The sequence below is a fragment of the Megalopta genalis genome, unplaced genomic scaffold (genome assembly GCF_051020955.1).
Source record: "Megalopta genalis isolate 19385.01 unplaced genomic scaffold, iyMegGena1_principal scaffold0026, whole genome shotgun sequence".
Taxonomy (NCBI): Eukaryota; Metazoa; Arthropoda; class Insecta; order Hymenoptera; family Halictidae; genus Megalopta; species Megalopta genalis.
In genome coordinates, this window is record NW_027476096.1 from 844,871 (window position 1) to 867,869 (window position 22,999).

General features: G+C 34.5%; 1 protein-coding gene, 1 long non-coding RNA gene and 1 pseudogene across 8 annotated transcripts in view; 1 reads left to right on the top strand and 2 right to left on the bottom strand.

The window, feature by feature from the left end:
• The first annotated feature begins 2,609 nt into the window (after nt 1-2,609).
• LOC143260965 (histone-lysine N-methyltransferase SETMAR pseudogene) lies at nt 2,610-3,623 on the top strand (annotated as a pseudogene).
• Nucleotides 3,624-7,330: 3,707 nt separating this feature from the next.
• LOC143260958 (cytochrome P450 6A1-like) overlaps nt 7,331-22,999 on the bottom strand; it is a 338,865-nt gene continuing 323,196 nt past the window's right edge. For 6 of the 7 annotated variants that reach the window (XM_076527585.1, XM_076527587.1, XM_076527586.1 and 3 more), the window contains exons 3-7: nt 14,216-14,563; nt 11,863-12,388; nt 10,470-10,691; nt 9,045-9,296; nt 7,331-8,792 (exon numbers count right to left, since the gene is read on the bottom strand). In XM_076527585.1, coding sequence (XP_076383700.1) covers nt 8,623-8,792; nt 9,045-9,296; nt 10,470-10,691; nt 11,863-12,388; nt 14,216-14,563 — 1,518 coding nt within the window. In that variant the 3' untranslated portion in view covers nt 7,331-8,622. Of the gene's footprint in view, nt 8,793-9,044; nt 9,297-10,469; nt 10,692-11,862; nt 12,389-14,215; nt 14,564-17,710; nt 18,040-22,999 lie in introns of those variants that run through there. The other variant, XM_076527590.1, reaches the window with a different exon arrangement.
• Nucleotides 18,259-22,993, bottom strand: LOC143260960 (uncharacterized). Its single transcript, XR_013035238.1, has 2 exons — nt 20,628-22,993; nt 18,259-20,549 (listed from the first exon to the last, which is right to left on the bottom strand). It is a non-coding gene; the product is annotated as an uncharacterized LOC143260960 (long non-coding RNA).

Consider the following 22,999-nt stretch of genomic DNA (forward strand, 5'->3'; position numbering starts at 1 on the left):
TGATCGAATAGTTTCATTCGAATTCAATTAAATGGCCTTTATCATATCTAATGCGATGATCTTTTTTAGAATTCAGGGATGTATTGCTGACTGCGCAAGCATTTATTTTTTTCATAGCTGTGGCTTTGAAACTTCGTCGATTATTATCTGTCATGCTCTTTACGAAGTGGCTTTGAATCCACAGATGCAAGATAAATTGCGTGCAGAAATTAAGGAATTCAGTACAAGAAACAATGATTTAAATGAAATGAAATATTTAGACAAAGTTTTTAAAAGTGCGTATACATATACTTTCATTGTTAACGTAAATATTAGGTAATGTCATAATCTCGGTAGAATTTTTTGATAAAATTTCGGCGAAGACTATGCAAAGTCATTTATTTAATTAATGATATATTGATCATTATCTCCAAAAATTATTCTTCATCTAATTTCAAAACTACTGCTTGAATTAATTTAAGGGCAATTGTGAAATGCGGAGAATTATTAGTAAAAAATACAGCAAAAAATATAGATTATGCAGCGATTTAATATAATGATACATATAATTATTACAGTGATGCACGGTTAAATCAACACGAAATTTATACGGTTAAATTTACAAAACTCAGCTCCACTTTTCTCCGAAGCCTCATATCTCAGTCGACAAGGATAGAGATTGTTTATGGTGAAAAGAAAAGAGACAATATAGCTGATATTCTTCTGATTAAATTAAGTCCAAACACGATATAAATCAAATTAAGTTCATCTACGAGTTTTTTTTATTATAGATTAATTAATCCGATTTACAATGTGTTTGTATTCATTTTATTCAGAAGGGTCAGAACTATCTGTTGATGCTACAATGATAAAAGTAACGCAATCAACTACTAAAACTGAAATTTTCTTGATTGTACGTTCATTTGTTGCTGTTCGCTGAGTCCGTTTAATATCGGAACCTTGAGCATCGCTGCTCAACACACCACTAACATTTATTCCGCTTTCGCTCGTTACATCTATTCTCTTGCATTGTCTATCTATGCTCGAAAAGTTCGAGGGAAAAGGTGCCCATACGCGAGAATTTGTACGTTAACTTGCGAATAGATGTATATTTAACCGTGCAGTACTGTATTAATGTAATGATCAGATACGGGATGATCTAGAAGTTGGTCCAATTCTAGCGTAAACATGATGTCATCATCTACTATCTTCCACGAAAATAATCGACCATCTTAAATTAGAACCGGAAACAATCTTTTAAAATAGAACCAAATGATTAAATATTTTTGAAATATTAGAAGGGGGGACTAGTTTATTCGACAATGTCAAAAATAATATTTGCAAAAATTGTATTGGTTAGAATGACAGAAAAAAATGTCTACATTAATTAAAAGGAAATTTATACTTGTCACGTCTTAGGAATTTTCGTCCCTTGTGTAGCGGCTGAAACTTTAAACGACTTTTTAGAGATTTTTGACGATCAGGCGAAAAAATATTTTATACAATAATTGACCAGTATTTACTGCTCTACAAATGTGAATACAAAAAATTTGAAAATAAATCATTTTTTGGAAGAATGAAGATTACTAGAATTTTTTAAACGTTAATACATATATTTGACTTCATAATATTCTAGCTACTGTGGATACCGATTCATATACAGTCCACGACAAAAAGGTGGCACACTTTAAAAATAAGTGATTTTTATTTAATATTACAATTAAGGTTTTGTTTTCATACAAAAAACTGTAAACACCGCTGTAAACATACATAAATGAAATAGTATTAAATTCTACCAGTCCAAGCAATTTTATTTAAAAAAAGAAGAAATTTTATGGGAACATGATGCGACAAAATGATAGCATATTTAACTAAAAATAATGTATAGCAATAAATCAACGAAGGATATTTTTTCCCTTTTTTATTATTACGCTATAAAACCCCTTCTAGGTTATTAGCGGTATGCATATTATTGTGCATACTAACAGTACAGAGAATAAATTGACATAGTTTTGATACATTTATATATGACATTTATATGATATACAATAATTTACAATGCGGAACATGTTTTTGTATTTATAACTAGAACTTAGGATTACTGTTGACTTGCTAATCATCATTTGTCTATTCTAGACCATACATGACTTACAAAGTATGTACAGTAATGTCTCTCTAATTGACACTCAGATTCTCCACAAAAATGGACAATTTTTAGAAGAGGAGATACGGTTGTTCGAGACTTGTGGCTCGTTTTTTATGGTTACTGATTGTCAAGAACTATAAAAATGAGCTGCAAGGCTCGAATAATCGTATCTCCTCTTCCAAAATTGACCATTTTTGGGCACAATCTGAGAGTCAATTAGGGAAACATTACTGTACTCGGTACAAATTAATTAGAGACAGGAACTGGTTTTTTAGAAATTTATGAATATATAGGTCGTCAAGAATGAAACTTGTAGTTTACAGTTTTGCCAACTTTAACAGCTTGGTATTTGACAGTGCCTTAATATTTTTCTATGCTGTTTATTTTTGTGTTAAGGAACTACACATATTGCCGGTAAAAGGAAATTATCCTAAGCTCTAAAAAATATTATTAACTTTTTTAAAAAACTGTTGTTTTTTTGATAATGGATCGGTCGGAAATTCGTGCTGTAATCAAGTATGAGTTCTTACGTGGAACTACGGCATCGCAGACCGCGCGAAACATAAATGGTGTATTTGGTTCTAGTGTAACTACGCAGCAAACAGTATCAAAATGGTTTGTCAAATTTCGGAGTGGTAACTTTGACCTCACAAATGATCCACGCGGTCGCCCAGAATCAAAGGTCAATAATAACGTACTAAAAGTCACCGTTCACTCTGATCCATCTCAAAGTGCTTATGAATTATCATTAAAGTTCGGTGTAAGCAAACAAACAATATTAACTCATTTAGCTCAAATCGGGAAAGTGAAAAAGTTAGATAAGTGGGTTCCTCATGAACTGAACGAAAACCAGAAACAAAAGCGTTTGGAAGCTTGTTTGATGTTGCTTTCTCGCCACAAATCTGATCCATTTTTGAGTCGAATAATCACTTGTGATGAGAAATGGATTCAATACGACAATCGCAAGCGTTCAGCGCAGTGGTTAGACAAGAACGAATCTCCAAAACATACTCCAAAGCGTAGTATTCATCAGAAGAAGTTGATGGTCAGTGTTTGGTGGACTAGTGCAGGTGTAATTCATTACGAGTTCATGAAACCAGGCTCATCGATCACAGCAGAAATATACTGTAAGCAACTAGACAAAATGATGCTAGAACTTAAAAAAAAACAGCCTAGATTGGTCAACAGATCGACTCCTATCTTACTGCAAGATAACACCAGACCACACACTGCACAAATGACCGTGGCAAAACTACAGGAATTGGAGTTGGAACTTCTTCATCATCCTCCATACTCACCATATCTAGCTCCCACAGACTACCACTTCTTTCGTAATTTTAAAATTTATTAAAATTTCAATTCCGATAATGCAGTAAAATTTGCCTTCCAGGAATTCATAGACTCTCGTACATCAGGTTTTTATACCACCGGGCTGAACATCCTGCCGCTTAAATGGCAACAATGTGTTGATAATTTGGGCGCATACTTTGATGAGTAAAATCGTTTCTTGTGTTTATAAATTATCAGCAAACTTTGCCTATTTTTCTACAAATTTCATACTTGACGACCTGTCAGACTACATTGTCGGAATCCGGAGGAATAACTGAGAGTCGTTCGTGGTTATCCGTTTATTCGTTACCGTTCAAGAGTCAACGTTCGATCGAATCTTTTAGCTGGGCCTAGTCGTCCGTAATTCAACTGTCTGAACACATGGCAGACGAAGATCCTTGGCGACCGCGGGTTGGCTGCCGTTGATGTCCCCGTATCTCCAGCACGCCAGGGGTGGTGCGGCGTCCGTCGCTGTGACCGCCACATCACCCTCCCCCCCTTGGTGGAATCAAGATTGCGGGGTCGCTCTTAACATTAACTTATTGCTACACGCTATTTACAGGCAAAGTATTAGGGGGACCGGAAAGTTATGTCGTTTACATTACATTCAAACAGATAAATATGCGCAGAAACGACATTACTTTACGGTCCCCCTAATATGTACATCTTGGCTTAGACCTCATAATGCTCGTTAGGTTTACCGCAAATATAGATTAAGTAATTTTAAAAAAATGTTATTATATTGAAACAAGCAATTTTTTAACCTAGAAAATGCGATTTAAGAGAAAGAAAAAATTACGATATATACCTAAATATTCATGCATGTTTCCACATTGTTGAAATACACATCTTGAATTTTCAGCAAGAACTCAACCAGAAATGCTTGCTCTTACTAAAAATGGTCAAGTATGATTTCCTTTACAATAGTAAAATGACTTTTCCGAGTGAGAAAATGGGAGGGATACCTGCCAAGATTCCTAAGACAATGCATTCATACCTTAGGTAGTCGATACGGGTAACGGTATGGATCAGGCGCTGCGGTACAGAGGAAGCTAATGGTAAGCAAAATTTAAAGATATGATGTATTATGTTATATATTATAGGAAGCAATACATCGACGTTCTTAATATATATTTAAAAAATTGTATTCTTGTTTAAAATAGTAGTCCCATATGGTGACATCAACCCTACGATAATGGCATTCTCATTTCACAGTATGTGTGAATGCAAGGTTATATTTTTAAAAATTTTAAATTAATATGTGCAGTCGCGCGTAACCGCTCCTGATTGGTCGAGTCACCGAAGCGTGAAGCGTGACCACGACTATATATACTACAAATTCTGACAAATGGTTCATTCGACACCTTGTATCTACAATAGCAACATGGAGAACTTCAGGACTTTCCTTGATGTGATCGGAGTGCTCGACCCTACCAAGCCGGATTTTATTTCTGAACTTCCGCCGGAGGTGTCGCAGTTAATCCTACGCATGTTGGATCCTCGGTCTCTGCTTTGCGCTGCTAGAGTGTCAGGTAAGTGGCTGAATATCTGCAAGGATGATCCTATCCTGAGACGAACCGCGAGACACTATAAACAGCGCATAATGCAGAGACGAAGAGAACGTTTTCCTGCGGCAGCTGTTGATGAACCAAGGACGACGGTACGGAGGGCAGTTCCAGTTCCTGCACAGGTGAGAATAGTTCCACCTCATGTACAAGCTCGGTCAGGTTCGAGAAATTCGACGCGTGGCAGATCCATTAGAATGTAATTTTTTGTATTAATAAATTATTTAACTTGACGTGCTTCTTCCAGCAAATAATTATTATTATGTTTTAGTTAAGTAAGTGTAATATAACTTCTAATTTTTTTATGTATCTTGACCAGCTTCTTTAATAGTAGCAATATTTTCTTAGTTTTAACATAGTACGACTAATAAGTTGTATCTTGACCAGCTTCTTTAATAGTAGCAAATTTTTCTCTAATTAGTTTTAATATGAAGTAACTAAGAATAAAAAAAAAAACTTAATAAAATAATACATTATATTTGACTATCTTTGCAGCCAATGCGAGTAAAGTACAACTATAGCAGATTTCTGTGTTGACAAAATGAAAGTTCATTTATCCGCATCTCATACGTATAGACATATGCATAAGCGGACACCAGGCAAGATGGCACAAAGATGTCTAGTGTAGAACATTGGGCAAGTCTTATTCTGATTGTTCTGTTGCGACAATCAGAACAATCGGAAATTTTGAAACTTTCAGAGAAGTTGTCCGAACATTAATAACAGTCACTGTATCACCATCAATGGTCGGGCAACTTTTAAAACACAATAACTTCTTTAGAACTGGACTAAATGACTCGAATTTTGTTTGGATGATTGCGGGACCAGTCTACTAGACCATTACTAGAATACTTTTTGTAATTTTGCTATTGCTTGGAACGACAAAAAAGAATAAAAAAACTTATGTTTAAATATTCAAACTCGATCTTCCCGGGAAGTATATTTATATATAACAATATTTTTTATATTTTTTTCATGTTTTCACAAGAAATCACCTGGTGCCTGCTTGTACATATCCTTCAGGGAGTTTACATTTTATATCATGAGGAAGTTCAAAGGACCATTTTTCAATCCATTCTGAACGAATTTTTTGTGCAACAAAGACGAAAATAATTCTGGTAGGTTAAAATTCATTTAAATGCAAGAGAATCAACTGCATGAAAGTCCAATTTATGAAATACAATTGCTTCTACGGGCTACAAGAAGTGAATAGAGATCTTTGCAAGATTTGTATTCTCTTAATACGTGGATCCGCCAGCAGCTGTCACGGCAATACGAGTCCTATCCGTGTATTACGTCAACTCCTTGCGATTAATCCACCGAAATACAAGATAGCACAATTTGTATCTCTTCGTATATCTCGTATTTTTACGGTGATGTGTAATTGGCATGCATTCCGGCGGACAGGCGATGTATGCTGTGTTTCGCGTTATACAAGAAGTGTTCCGTCACGTAGAACCTCCCGCAGACCTCTCTCGTTATAGCACGGACAAGCGTGTGTCATCTGAGGAGACAGAGACCTTTTTTTGCAGCTGCCGAACATCCGGGCAGTGTCTCCGTCTCTTCTAATGATCGCGACGTGTCGTAAATTCAAAAGGCCCGAAAAAAATCCCGCAATAACACTTGAGATTTTTGAACGCGTCTTGGGAAAGTTAGTCCCAACCGTCGCGGGGATGACATCTCAAGGCCCAGAGGACCTCCCCGACCACGCAATTACGTGTCGCACCTCTCTTCAAGACAAGGCCCGTGCAGGACGGTACGAGAGGATGGTGACGAAACGTTCGGAGGACGCTGATTGGGAAATCGTAATTTTCGAGAAAACCAATCAGCGCATCCAGGCATGGAGGTGGAGGTTCCTTCAAGAATCTCAAGTGGGGAAAAAGGTATAAAAAACGCGAGCAGTAGTCAGTTATTAGTATTATTATACTTACAGTCGCCTTCAAAAACATATATTCTCGATCCGGAGTCTCACTCGTGCGTCAAACAGTCTCAATCGTTCGGAGACTCACTCGTCGCAACCGGAGACTCATTCGACTCGGGAACTCAATCGCTCATTCATTCGAAATCGGCCAATCGGACCGATAACCATTAAAAACCGACGCGTCTTCAAACAAGTGAAGCCCGGGCCTTACAACTCCGATAGGGTTGACGTTCGATCCCCGCGCGTCAAAAAGGCGTCGTAAAAGCACGGCGCTACAAGAAGTTTATACATGATGTATGATTTAGATGTATCCTAGAAAAAAGTAGGAGAACGCTTCACATACATACATTGCAGACTTTTATGCAAAATAAAAATATTGTTGCGAATCACTCCGTTTCTCTCACGTCGCGGCATTTTAGTTACAATAAAGAATATAAACTATAATACAATTCAATTCAATTATGTTACAATTTGAAACGTTGATCGTTCGACGGTCCGATCTCGTCTCCTCGATTGTCTGTTGGTAACACTCTTCCGTGGCAACCCCTATTTTCTACTATTTTTTAAGGAGTTGCTCTCGAACTTCGCGCCGTCACCACTCATTGGTAAACGTTATTCGTTAATAACTCGTAAACCAAGTCGCAGATTGCATTTTCGCAAAGGAAAAAGTTATTTGAAATGACCTCAGCTACCCCTCATTTTCGGTTGTTGAAATAATTGTGGAACACCCTGTATAGTACAAACGCAGAAAACGAAAACTGAAACGTATTCTTTGATAACAAGACGAATGGAGTAGACTGAAGTAAATTTGCGCTGATCTATCGCGGACGGCTGCGTGGGGCCTATCTTGGGCCACGAGTGAAGTACTCAAATATCGAGCTAACTAACGTATCCAAGTCGTTTCAAAAGATTTTTGACGCTCGATTTTGATATGCCAAGTACCTCAGCAAACTCTCTTGTTGCCAAATGTCGATTTGAATCAATCAATGACTGTATTCTGTTGCTATCAACTTCGAACGGTCTTCCCGAGCGTCGAGCATCCCTAATATTAAAATCACTGGATCGAAATTTTGTAAACCAATTTTGACACTGTCTTATCTTTAAAAAGTCTTCACCGTATACGTCACATAATTTTTGAATCAATGGTTTGCGCACCTTAGAACTTAAATTTTTGGAGTTTTCTCGACAAAATCTACGAGAATATACATAAAAGAGCGAAAAATCTTTGGACCCGTAAAGTAAAGTTTAACCACAGTAGGACCTAATCGTGTGTAACATTGATAGTAAACGTGATTGTATCTTAGTAGGAGACTTTAACGTACACTACTTAAATTAGAAATGTAGGTATACCAACGGCACAAGATTTTACAACTCCCTAAAATCTGCAGATCTTATTTTACATAACGATCTTACATTCTATCTTACACATAGCACATGTACTGAAATTCTAAATCTAACATCGAGCTCTTGTTTTCCACTATGGCCTCAGTGACAAAATTCAAACACAGGTACTCTAACCACTTCCCAATTCTTTGCAACATTAAAAATAGCACATAGACACATCAGTTATGAAAACAAAAACAAATTTTATACTTGCAGAAATCCTTTGATATTTATTTATTTCAGATTTTTCAATGATCTTAATACTTCGAACGTTGTTTTAATCTCTTTTATTAATCAGCTCACTTTGTTACTTTACTTATTTTTAAGTATATTCCCCTTTTTGGACCATGTACTACGGAACGTGGATCACTTTCATACGGAATCATTGTTTTTTCACAAACGTCGACTTTAAAATTTTCTAGTGTTTTTATTAAGCCCACTTTTGTTTGGTATACTGCAAACCGTGCACCTACATGGAAAATTACAAATTAGATTGAAATAAACATGATACAAAATTTGTCAAATATTATGCATTGAACACTGGAGAATCTGTAGAAATATACAGGGTGTTGAAAAAGAGGTGTTCAAGATTTTAATGGCTTACAGTAATCAATGAGAGTAGTAAAACATTTTCAACACTCGGTATACCTACGGTCTAAAAAAATCGAATACACGCACAAAGTGGATTGAAAGTATAATTTAAGTTTCTTTGTTAAATTACCAATGCAATTTCGTGGTCCATCTCCAAAAGGTAAGTAGCTCATTGGATGTCTCGTCGCAACTGCATCATCGTCAAATCTTTCTGGGTCAAAAATTTCTGGATTTGGATAAATGCTGGAATTGTGGTGAAGTCCCAATACCGGAACATATATTCCAGTACCTTTAGGGATTGTTACTTTTGTATTACTGAAGGTGTATTCCCTGTTGCATTTTCTCTCCAACAAAGTTCCTGGTGGATACTTCCTCAGTGTTTCTGTCAATAAGAAGAATATGTGACTTGAAATATTAGATCTATAAAAAAATGTATGCAAATTAGAGCTGTTACTTATATGAGATAATTTGTTTTTTTGTGATAAATAATAAAACATTGGAACAAGTAATTATAACACATTAACATCTTCAAGTTACGCTTCTAGTTAACAATATTTTCAACTATCTAAAGATGTGAATTTGCTGGTATTGTCGTCAAAACAACTAACAACTTTAGTAATTACTATTATTAAGCTACTATTATTACTATTATTATTATAAAAAACGAATTCATCCATACGTAATATCATTACTTTTAGATGAGATTGAACACGTCATCTCGAACACCACTTAAAATATAGGTACGTACTTCTACATTAAAACACGTTCATTTTTGTGTCACTTCATTTTCCTATTAAAACGTGATTTATCGTATTCAAGGTCATCTAAAAGTCATAATAATAAACATGGATGAATTAGTTTTTTACAAATAAACGGACAATAACGAACATTTCATTTCCATTACTTTGTATTTTTTTGTAATTATAACATCTTAAAGGATTGCTTAGATATTCTTCTGATTAAAATGAATTTTATATTAGATCATATTATAGGAGTTTTAAATCAGATTAATTTAAGTTATTCTCGGATTAATTAATTAGCAATTTATAATAATCGGAAGAATCTCAGCTATAGCTTGGTGCTACAATTTCAAAACTAAGTTACAAAGACTATTGAAAACAAGATTTTTCTTCCTTACAAATTTACTGCATCAGTCATGCCAGCTTAATGATATACGTCTATTTCTTTCCTTTTCTCTGTATTAAATCTATAATTTTTGTCTACTGAGATAGCAGGCTTGTGAGAGGAGTGGAGAAGGATCTTGTACATTTAACCGTGCACCGCTATAATAATAGATTCCCTGTTTGTAATCATTACATTAAGGTGCTGCATTATTGCTCTCATATTTTTTACCAATATACCCCCACGTATCGCAGTTGCCGTTAAATTAATTCAATTCAAACTTTTGAATTAACATGGAGATAGAGATAATGATCAGTTTCTCACTAACTAAGAAAATGTTATCGCAATGTTCTAGTAGTTTATCCAAAAATACAACCAAAATGATGTAACAATCTAATATTTACATTATCATGTAATGTATGAGTATACGTACCTTTAAAAACTTTGTCCAAATATTTCATTTGTTTTACATCATCATATTTGAAAGAGCCATTGTTTTTTGTACTAAACTCTTTAATTTCTGCACGTAATTTATCTTGCAACTGCGGATTCAGAGCCATTTCATAAAGAGTGTGACAGATAGTAGTCGACGATGTTTCAAAGCCAGCTGCGAAGAAGACCATCGCTTGCGCAGTCATCAAGTTGTCCGTCAATTCTGAAATAGATCATCGGCTATTTAATTGAATTCGAATGAAACTATTCAATCATTTATTATTTATTACTTGGATAAACTTCCGAAGGGGCTCTGCTGTCGTTAAAGGAAAATATTTAGGGGGAATCTAGAGATGTGGAAGAGGATACAAAATATAAAATTCTAGATTCAGGAATTTTGTAGCTTCTGAGATTTTAATGAAAACTTTTACTACTACTAGAATGAATCCTGTGTGTACCCACGCATTCGGGGTGGGATGTATGTCAGCATGACCTCCTCCAATTTTCTAGGCAGCAATTATAATACGTATACTTGTGAAAAAAGTATTTTTTGCATGAAAAGTAGGGAGCTTGAAATTTTCGAGATATTTAATTTTGTCGATATGAAAATATAAAAATACCAATTTAACTTTCTCATAAAATTAAATTTTATAGTGCTTGAAATTAAAACTTTGTAAAGTAATAAGAAATGTATATTCTTATAGGATATCTCTAAAAAAGATGCGAGGAGATGGTAATAGAAAATAATACAAACGTGAATAGTAATGGTACGTATGTGTGTGGAATAATAATAATTTCCATATTTACAAAATACTGTTTTGATGAGAGTAAATATAGATATAATATAAAAGAATGCTATCAAATGAAGAAATAAAATTTGAATTTTGGTCTAAATTATCAGACGTAATTATCAGATCTTTGTCTCGAGGATTCGTAAAGCTGAAAAGTTTTGTGTAGTTTATACTGTCGACATCGGTCCAAATATAGCGGCGCAGATGTGCGTACGTGGTCCAGATATTTAGTTCCCGGAATTGTTGCACTCTGTACACGGAATATGTACTCACACATGACTCGTCGAAAGGTTAAGGGTCACGATAGGGATATTAGAAAAGTCTTCGTAAACGTACGCAGCTCTTCGTACTTTAAAAATAATATAAAACCTGTATCATTTTCTTGTAAATCTCATGTTAATTCACATGTAAATCATTCACTTTGTATATTCCTAAACTTTGTGGATTATCTTAAACCTTTTGACATGGTAATCTCACATGGACAATTTTCCTTGTCACTCCAGACATAAACTGAGTTTTTTTTAAAGAATATGGCTCATAAATATAGTTTCACGCAAGCACAAATACATACATGTAACAGTTCTAATGAAAATAAAAACTTACCAATATCTTGTAACTTCTCTGGGTGATTCTTTAACTCTATCAGCATGTTCACGAAATCTGGTCTAATCACGTTATTTTCCTGTCTGTACTTGATAGTGTCCGATACAACTTGAATGAAAAATGATGTAAGTTTCGGATGCGGTTGTAGAGACATAACAAAGAAGTATAATTTCGGCAGACTTTCTCGGAATGTAGTCTTTAAGATAGCCCAGAGCGAAGTTGAGAAAACCACCTTTCCCATTTGCCGAAATTCACTTTCTTCATCGGATAATGCGTTCATGTTGATCCCAAAAGCACAACTACCGATGACGTCAGTCGTGAATTTTGCTGCTACTTCACGACACTCTACCGGCTCCCCTTTTTCTTCTAGTTTCTCTAAATATTTCTCTAATTGTTCCGAGCATTCCATTATCAAGTGAAACATTTCCTTGAGTTTTCCAGATGTAAAAACTGGTGAGAGCCTTGTTCGCAGTGGCCGCCATCTCTTTGCTTCTAAACTGAAGATGTTTCCGGATAATGGTTCCACCTATAGCGATGATAATATTGAGATTCTTCACTTTTAATATATGTTGCGAGTACAGCCCTCACAGGACATAAAGACATCTTTCTGTTTACATTCCTCCTCTTGCCAGCTGCCCCACTGCCGCAGATGTCGGTAGCTACCGGTAGCTGCGGCAGTTGGGCAGCTAGTAAGAGGGAGAATATAGATACAGAGCTGCTTTCTTGTTGCGTGAGGACTATACCTACAGTATACATGGTTCCTCAAATCCCGTGGGATGGTAAATTATTTCTGGAAGAAAGCATTTTGTAAATAGATGTTCTAGACAATGATGTGGATGTATTAAATTGCATTCTATTTAATGATCAAAGTCACATCAAAGTCAACATGATCCTTTTAAATCGTTGTGAATGAAAATTGTCTGAGTTACGACCTTTGAAAATTGGGTCCCTAAAAGTCTCGGAACAGCCGATTATCTCAGAGGAAAAGTACTTTCAAAATCAATGTTTTAGACAAAAATGTTTGAATAGTTTTATCAAATGGTCAACAAAAATTTGGATAGTTTTATTCAGCAGTCAAGTCCATTTGGCCTTAAATGGGCGAATCGAGGTCGCGACCAGCTTAGTTATATAATTCTAAAATCGTTGTAAACAATTTCCATCGAAAAATGGTCGTGAACTAAAATTTTTGAAAGGATTTGGTGTCAACTATAATAACATAATAAAAATTTAAGCATTTCAAGATTCTTCTGTTTAATAAACATCTCTTCTTAATTAAAAATGTTCAAATGAATTTGAGATATTAATCGAAATAAGATATAAGTTTGTGTGTTAATTGCTGTGTACTGATCATGCAAACCGAATGAGTTACTGTGTCTTATTTATTGTGTCCCATATGTCATTACTGTACTCCAAATACTGTAGACTATATCGAATAATGTGGACCAGATATCTAATAATTTTTGTACGATGTGTTATTCAAATAAATCGTAAATCCTGGGGAACATGCAGTGCCGTAGCCTGTTCTTGGATACTATGCATTTTTATCGAGATATAATGGTCACCTGTCCGTATTGGCGAAATTCAATGTAGTAGTAGCTCTCTATAGGTTTTTGAAAATAACTCGAAAACTAAGTACGAGCTGCGGTAACAATACATAGGGGAAACTTGTCATCTTGGCAACATATTCAACAATCGTCGAAAATCTGTGAGGAGTAACTTTTCATGCACAATTACTATATAGTCTATATGCAATTACTGTATAGTTTACGTCTACAAGCCATTCTCGCCAACCTTCGGACTCTAATCCGTGCACTGCTTCAGGATTGATAAAGTCGAAAATTGTTAAGTATACCCGTGTCTTTATGAAATTGATAAATTTGTTCTTTATTTTATTCCTGGTTTTAGTGAAATTATATTGCGAAAATACCATGTTATATAAAGAATACTTGCACATCTTCCAAACGGCAATGTGACTTATGGGCCAGCTTTAAGTGATTACAAAGGATTTAACAAAGATAACATCAGAGTGACAATTTTTACATAGGAACTCGACATCCAACAATTTCAGATGTGTATTATTTTCATTGTTAACATTTAAATAACTAAGAATCGCTCTCAAAGTTGCAGGTAATTTACCCAGCAATGAAATATCTTGACAACTGACAATATCGTACCAAATGCAATTTCCTTCCGTTTGATATCCAGAAGAAAGTTTCCGAACTATTTAATCTGCCCTTCTAAATTTTCAAGTAAAAAGATATATTTTTCTAATAGCCCTGTTCTTAATGTTAAATAATTCCAGTGTAATCTTCCATCGAAGGAAATTATTCGTAAATTCATTTATTATGCCTACCTTCTCATTAATAACGATTCCACGGTCATCGAAAACAGAAAAATCTTTGATAAGAACATCCTTAATGAGATCCATGTCACGCACGATAACATTAGGATTTCCTCTTATAAAGATTCCAATAAGGGGCTCATTTTTGTATTTTTCGTACACCTGCCTTAAGTAGACTCCAAGAGTTGCTCTTTTAAGGAGAACATCTTTGATAGTGCCAAATACAGGTATTGGATCAGGTCCAGGTACACCTCTACTTTTCCAAAAATCGAAGGATGATGTTAAGTAATAATAGACAGCAACGAACACCAACGCAATGGCGCTGAGTATTTGGAAATAGTCAGCCATGATAGTAGTTCCCTGAAAATAATATGAAAACTTATGAAAAATTACTTATAGCATTTACGAATGCTTCTAAGAATAAATAAACATTTCATCATATTTCTACTTAATTTGTACTTAGTTTCTTGACGTTTTATTTGATCAACAATTCACGCTTAAGTTAATGACACATTTCTCTATTTCAATGTTTTATTTATTTACATGTAAATATTAATTTGTTACAATTTTAGAAACATTTCCGATTCTCATCCTTATATCTGTTAAATAAACTAATTTATACTCATCTTTATGGATAAAACTTGTAGAATTTAAAGGATAAAGTGTACAAGAATAAACAAACCAGAAACTATTAACAATTATCATATAGAAATTTTTTTACAATTGTTTTTAATCTTTAGAAGGTGTAGGCTACAGTCGGTTAAGGGAGCTCAAACTGTGTTTTATCCGATTTGATAAGACGGTTAACGGTTCGTGAACAATTTTAATCTCAATCTTGTCCATGAGAGATCTGGTCATATTTTGTTCGAATTGAAAATAACAAATGAATATTTGAAATAATTAATTTTGGACTGATGTTTTCAGTGCTGCTATTTAGAATTGAGGATTCCATTTTAAATAATAGCAATTTCAAATAATTCATTATTTCGTTATATTTTTATTTCAAATGTATCGATTTCAATAATCCTTCTAAATAATCCAAAAATATTATTTTTTCAAAAATCACTACATCAATTTGCTTTAAGCAATACTCCTCTCACTACGCCGATGCTAAGCTTTATCGAAGTCGGTGAACACATGTACTGCAGTACATGCCACGGCTCCTTCGATTCGAATTCCCGAAAGACAACTCATAATACAATGACATAGCTTTTTTTAATTTTAACATTTTTTAACTGATTTTTTCTTAACGTACTGCTGATGGTTTCCTGATTAAAATTAGGCCCAACATGATATAGATTGGTCAAATATTTTAAAATAATTATAAACGATTAGCATTTAGCGTTATGGTAAAATAACCGAAGTTTTCCCAGGTGTTCAGGCAAGCATCGCGCCGGCGGACCGCGGATGACCAGGTGCGATTTTTTACCTGATTCTTCGAGACAAATTGACTTTTACTTTTGTAATTGTTTCATTGCTTTATGAATATTGCCGTTGTTACGCCGTAAAAACAATTCGGACAAGAGTGACGAGTCGACTCTTGTCCGCACAGGAAAATGTGAAATCGTCGCTGGCTCCCCAGAATTGCAGTTTAATTGTTGCTGGCTCCCCGGAATCACAGTTGAATCGAGGCCCGAATAGCGTCATACATATCTGCTTTAACATTACCTTTCATATCTTTCTATTGTTTTTTTTTATAATTACAATTTGTGTAATGAAATAAAATAAGTTACTTACTATGTATAATGTCTAAACCATGTCGTGTTTCGTATCATTTTAATTGGAAAAATCTGACCAATATATTAAAAAAATTTTCATGTACAAAAAATAAGAAATAAAAAAGATGAGTCATCGTTTTTATTTTATTATCGTGTATGTACATAGTTGTTATTTTATTGTTATTCGTGCAATAACACATCAACATAACGTCATGAAAGTATTATCTAATGATATAAAGAATAGTTTCATTATCCTATTAAGATTTGGTTTATCAATACGAGTAATAGCTAGAAAATTTGCTGTTAGTCAAGGAGTTGTACATAAAATACGAAAAAAATTATTATCTTGTCAAGAGAAGATAGACAAGATACATTACTTCAGAAATTGCAACTACGGTATCAATGACTGTAAAACTATTAGGAATTTTACAGCAATTGAGAAGAAAAAAACCTGCTCTATCAAAAAAGAATGTCAAGTCTTATCTGAGTTTTACAAGAAAATATTTAAGCTGGAAAACAACCTCTGGCAAAAAGTTTCCGATCATATACTCTAATATAAAATTTACAAACAATATTCGCATTTTGGAGTTATAAAATGTTCTTATATGCAGGTAAGAGAAATGGGGGACATAGATGGGGTCTAAATAAAGTAAATAAGAGAACAACATAATACAATCTTTCATTTATTATAAAAAAAAAACCACAGGAAAAACAAAATGTTATGTGGGAAAAAGTTTCCGATCATTGAGTTACTAATATTTTGTTAGATTATAAAATTAAATATAAATATTATAGTCATTGTCTAGGAAACTAGCCCCTCAGTGACCTAAAAATATTCAGTATTAGTTTTAGGAATTTAAGAGTTTTCATGATATTAATAGAGAACTTCCACTATTGCCACAAAGAATCCTGCGAATACGTTACAGACACTTACGATCCTATAGGATCATGTGGGTTTTTCTCTGTCAGATTTGGGGGGTTCAAAGACGACCTTACCATTTCAGTATATCATGCTCAGCATTACCGATAGTTCACACATTTAGGCACGTTAGAAAGAATCGAATATCCTATATATTTCATTTCTACTACGAATGCTGAATACTATATGGAGGTAATAATTGTACGTATTTGGCACGAAGATTTAATAAATGGTGGAAATAGTATTTTTAAAACAGGTACTACAGAAATACGATATAAACTCTTTTTATGGACAATTGATCTATTACTTCTAATAATTATACAGGGTATTCCATAATTATGGTAATAGTCGGAAATGAAAGGTACCTGGAGAGATTTGAAGTGACATTTTCCTTAGTGTAAATAGAATCGGCGGTTTTGTTTACGAGTTACTAACGAAAAACAGTGACCAATGAGAGGCGAGCGCCAGAATTTTGAAAGCGAGCTGCACCTGGCCTTGGCGGAAGGACGCAAATTCAGGCCGCATTCGAAGTAATGAACAAGTCACACAGTGCGAACTTTCCGAATTTTTTTTACTACGTGACAATGAAATTTTTAATACTGTTCACCCTTATTTTAGAATATTTGAAGAATATTAATTAATTTTTCGGAGCCAAAATAGTAAGAGTTTAACGGTGACAGCCGCTTCAATTATTAATTGAGCCGATTACAGTGAAGATCAAGAATAAGAAATCCCGTCAAAGTCACGTAAAAGTTATTTTCGTTTCAACAATTCCGTATCCAAACAGAATTTAATAATAAATCGCTTTAAAAGACATGAAGGATATATTTGTTTAAGAATTGTGCAGAATATCATTAATAGTAAACTTACCCATTCAGGTGAGGATACATTTGCTGCTTGAAAATGTGACTCACGATACACGATGTCGATGCATTGACTTCACATAATGTTCAGTTGATCCCAGTTCGACGACCATACCGAGGAAGGAAGGAGCCTCAGGTAGGAACGATATGGTAAACACGGAGTTCTCTCTTTCTCTCTCTCTCTCTCTCTCTCTCTCTCTCTCTCTCTCTCATTTTCGGAACACTGTCGCCAAAGACTGGCCACTTAATAATCCACTTAATAATCCTCCGCTTGATTCATGTTGGTCGAAAGAGTTCACACAGTTCACTTTCACATCACGTTATTCGAGCAGAATCCTAAACGCGATTGTTGAAATAAATTATTCTTAAAAACAAAAAACATTATTGCCTGTACAGAGTGACATTTTTAATTCGAGCATCGAAATGATTGCTGCTACTATTAAAGTTTGTTACGTTAATCGACGAATGGAAAAACAATTGAGAGAATTATTGAACAATAAACAATAGATAAACGATACGAAATATTGGTTGTTGTTTTGTTTATATATCAGAAACTACATCATGTAATTTCTTTATTTCGTATCTTATGAAAATACATTGAATTTTATATTAACATATTGTCTTTATATACATATATTAGCAGCCCCTTACGATCAATACAATTATGCGATCTTATTATTAGAGAAGGCGAAACATTTTCAAGAGTTTCTGCTGATATTGCATAACGTGCACGACTGATACGTTGTTGCATGCGTTGTTATCAATGCAGCATTTAGGACTGTGCTTTCCAATACTGACCAGCCGCTCATAAACAAAGTTGTTCGACTACGTTGCGTTAACAGTCACGTTGATTAATGGTCTTTCCTAATAAACGTAATTTACTTTCGTTAATATCTCATTAACTATGTATCTTAGACTCCATTTGCTGTAATACTTTTTTATTTAGAATTCAACGCTTTATCTGAATTCAGGAAGAAATATTAAGTATTCCATTTAAAAAATTGAAGGTGATCTTTATATCTTGATATAAGACATCATTGATAACATTATATTGATACATAACATAAAACTGATTACAATGCTATGTGTCCTCCTGGAAGCCATGCAACTTCTATCAGAAACAACACATCTACATCAGCAACATGGAAAACTTCAGAACTTTCCTTGATGTGATTGGAGTGCTCGACCCTACCAAGGCGGATTTTATTTCTGAACTTCCGCCGGAGGTGTCGCAGTTAATCCTACGCATGTTGGATCCTCGGTCTCTGCTTTGCGCTGCTAGAGTGTCAGGTAAGTGGCTGAATGTCTGCAAGGATGATCCTATCCTGAGACGAACCGCGAGATACTATAAACAGCGCATAATGCAGAGACGAAGGGAACGTTTTCCTGCGGCAGCTGTTAAACCAAGGACGACGGTACGGAGGGCAGGTCCAGTTCCTGCACAGGTGAGAGTAGTTGCACCTCATGTACAAGCTCGGCCAGGTTCGAGAAATTCGACGCGTGGTAAATCCATTAGAATGTAATCTTTTGTATTAATAAATTATTTAACCTGACGTGCTCCTTCCAGCAAATAATTATTATTATGTTTTAGTTAAGTAAGTGTAATATAATTCTTAATTTTTTGTTGTATTTTGACCAGCTTCTTTAATAGTAGTAATTTTTTCTTAGTTTTAACGTAGTAGAACTTATAATTTGTATCTTGACCAGTTTCTTTAATAGTAACAAGTTTTTCTCTACTTAGTTTTAATATGATGTAACTAAGAATAAACAATTTAATAAAATAATACATTATATTTGACGATCTCTGCAGCCAATGCGAATAAAGTGCAACTACAGCAGAATTGATAAAACGAAAGTTTATTTATCCGCATTTCATACGTACAGACAGGGTGCCCATGAAAAGTATGTACAAGCGGGCACCAGCCAAGATGGCACAAAGATGTTTTTAAGACGTTTCAAAGACGTCTGGTGTAGAACATTCGGGAAATCTTATTCTAATTGTTCTGTTGCGACAATCAGAACAATCGGAACTTTTGAAACTTTCGCAACATTCGGAACATTCGGATAACTTTGAAAACATCATACCTTTTCTAGAACTGGAATAAATGACTCGAATTTTGTTTTGATGATAAAGTCTACTAGACCATTACTAGAATGCTTTTTTAAATTCTGCTATTGCTTGGAACGACAAATAAAATAAAAAAAACTTATGTTTAAATATTCAAAGTCGATTTTTTCGGGAAGTATATATATATATATATATATTTGTATATTTATATATAATATAATATTAATTGTAATTTTTTAAATATTTTTTTCACGTTTTTTACGAGGAATCACTTGATTGTACCCACTTGTACATATCTTTGACCCATTTTCAGTCCATCTCGGACGAATTTTTGGTGCAACAAAGACAAAAATAATTTTGGTACGTTCAAATTCATTTAAATGCAGGAGGATCAACTTTGTTGATAATTTTATCTTCAATAAATATCATGAAACTAGCAATCAGAATTTCGCCTAACAAGTTCACGCGAAATGAACTAATTAAAAGGAGACGTCGTTTATTGCAGAAGAAGTGATCTGCGGATACATCGAGTGATCGAAGCCGATTGTAAAAACGACCGTACCCAGCGTGATCCATAGAATATTTTAGCCGACAGTTTGCCGTCAGATCCCCATTCTGCTAGCAAGGAAAGGTCCCCAGAAATGACGCTCATCTTTTGATGAGATTTGGTACAGCGATAGAGCTTGTAAAGCTGAATCCAATGATACACGGTTTTTGGGACAGACGGCTATCGTATACAGCCCACGTTTATCTTCTCCACAATAATTCTCGTAGTGTGCTGGTACCGGCAGAAATATGCAGAAATATGCAGAAATATTAGAGAGTGAGGAAAGGTGGGAGGCTCGATCTGGCTTACCGGAACGTGACGCGACGATGCGGCGAACCTCAACCTCCTGCCGGATGGAAATTCAATAGCAAATGTTTGTGCAATCATAAACTTCAAGCTTAGAGGAAAGGAGCTCAACACTATAAAGCAGCTGGTTCGTCAAATACGATCGATGTGGTGGTCCTCATCTCAAAATGATGCAATTAAATTAGTGGAAAGTATGCCTCGAAGATAAAATGTCATATAAAATTTGTTTGTTTTGCCCTAACCCAATGTCCTAAATACTTTTCGAGTTTTCTATTGTACACGCTCTTGTCAAACAGACAAGTGCACATTTTCGCTAACGGCATCGGCCTGTGTCAAGATGTGTTACCAGGTAAAATTTGTAAAATTCTTTAACAGGGTTTCGTGGAGCATGGTTGCGAACTAGCAGCTACAACAATTTCTAGTTCCTCTGCAAATTTCTCCATTTTAAGATCACGAGTAAAAACAATTTTTTGGGTGATCGTGGAGTACGCTTAAAATGCTGGTGAGACAGTCGTAGGTTGTGGGAGGAATGTTCACAAGTGTGAACACCGTCGAATTACTACGTTAGATAAATGTCACAAAATTTTTATTCGCGAGAAATTGTGATCTGCAATGTTAGCGGAGCCGGTCGGCCGTATTCCGCACTGTCTTTGCATTTCCAATTACATTTTTGTATTTGTATTTATTTGTATTTATCATGTCAAAACGAATAGGGTGACATATGATATGACCTGAAAGCTTATATAAGTACAAATCTTTGGTCACGTCGGCCCATAACATTACAAATTGCATTAAAACATTGGTTGGGTCATTGCCGAAAATATTGGCAGGGGTAATTAAACGGAGAGGTTATCCTACAAAATATTAAAAATCGACTTTATAATTAATAATGTTATTATCTATTAGTTATCACGTTTTAAAAGCTATACGAACACTTTTATGGGACACTGCATATGTATTCGTACCTGATAATTAAGAGATAATTCAAGAAATATTTGTTCTACAAACGATCTACAACGCAAATCAGTATAAGAACCAAGACTTTGCTGTTGATGTATATTGTTATCAAGATCACTATCTTGCAGTCTCATGCTCATATTGTAGTTGCAATGCATTTACTATGTGCCGTCAATATTCTCCGAACTACACACAAGTTTCGCATGATCTGTATTATGTATAATGACAGAAAGTATTATTTTTTCGGCTAGCGTTGAAACATGAATCACTGTCAAGTTTATTGACGATTGCAATTAGTAAAATTCTCGTCGATATAAAGTCACTAGTCGACGTAATATCGCGACCATAATGCTTTAGGAATTTATGTATGCGTACATATATGTACACGTTGTTTGCTTTGCTTTAAACTTCAACTGGTAAGGAATTTGCTTAGAATATACCGTTGAAACAATGTGTTTGGTGCAAACTTGAGCACATTTAAAATAACGTTACTGGAAATGCTATTTTTTAAATATTATTTTTAGTATATTATTTTAACTTACAATTATTTGAAATAATCAATTGAGATAATTGCGAAATTCTCTAAATCTGGTTTATACTGATACACTCATAAGATAATTGCTCGACAATAAGAAACAATTTTCTGAAGACTAACTCTCCTCTTCCATCTTCTACGTCATGATTATTAAAATCGTCATGATTATTAAAATGATGTACTTGCGGAAAGAGTTTTCCCCAGAGCAAATAGTTGTCCAGATTTTTTAATATAAAATCTTTTTGTCGCATATTACTTCGAGAATTATATCTTTATGAAGAGAGTTTTGCTTAAAACAAATTGATGTAAAAATTTTTATAAATCAGTTCTTTTCGTTGTATATTATTTCTTTTGTCATATTTGAAATAAAGCAATGTCAAAATAATTCATTCTTTGAAATTGTTATTATTTCAAATGGATCGACATGATTTTTATTTTTAACTAATACCATTGGAAATAACGGTAGTTGTTCAGTAGAATGAAGGGCAGAGAGAGAGAGAGAGAGAGAGAGAGAGAGAGAGAGAGAGAGAGAGATATCCGACAAAACGTCAGTCGATATAGTCGTCATGGAGACTGTTCGCGTTATAGTTTTTCTCTGATTATTAAATCTTCTGCTATTTTTTCGTAACAACTCGAAATTTTCAAGTTTGTACTAGATAGAGTTCGAAAACAACAAAAGCAAAATTGTATCGGATTTGGTAACAATTGATTTTAAAATGATATGGTTATTGTACAGTGCGATAAAACGTGCAATCATTTTGTATTGGTTCACTGTCAGAATACTGTTGCTTATATTAGATAGTATTTGCTACTGTGACGAGAAATTTAATTAAAATAAAATAAAATAAAAGTTTTCACATTGTGGATATGAAACCGAACTTAC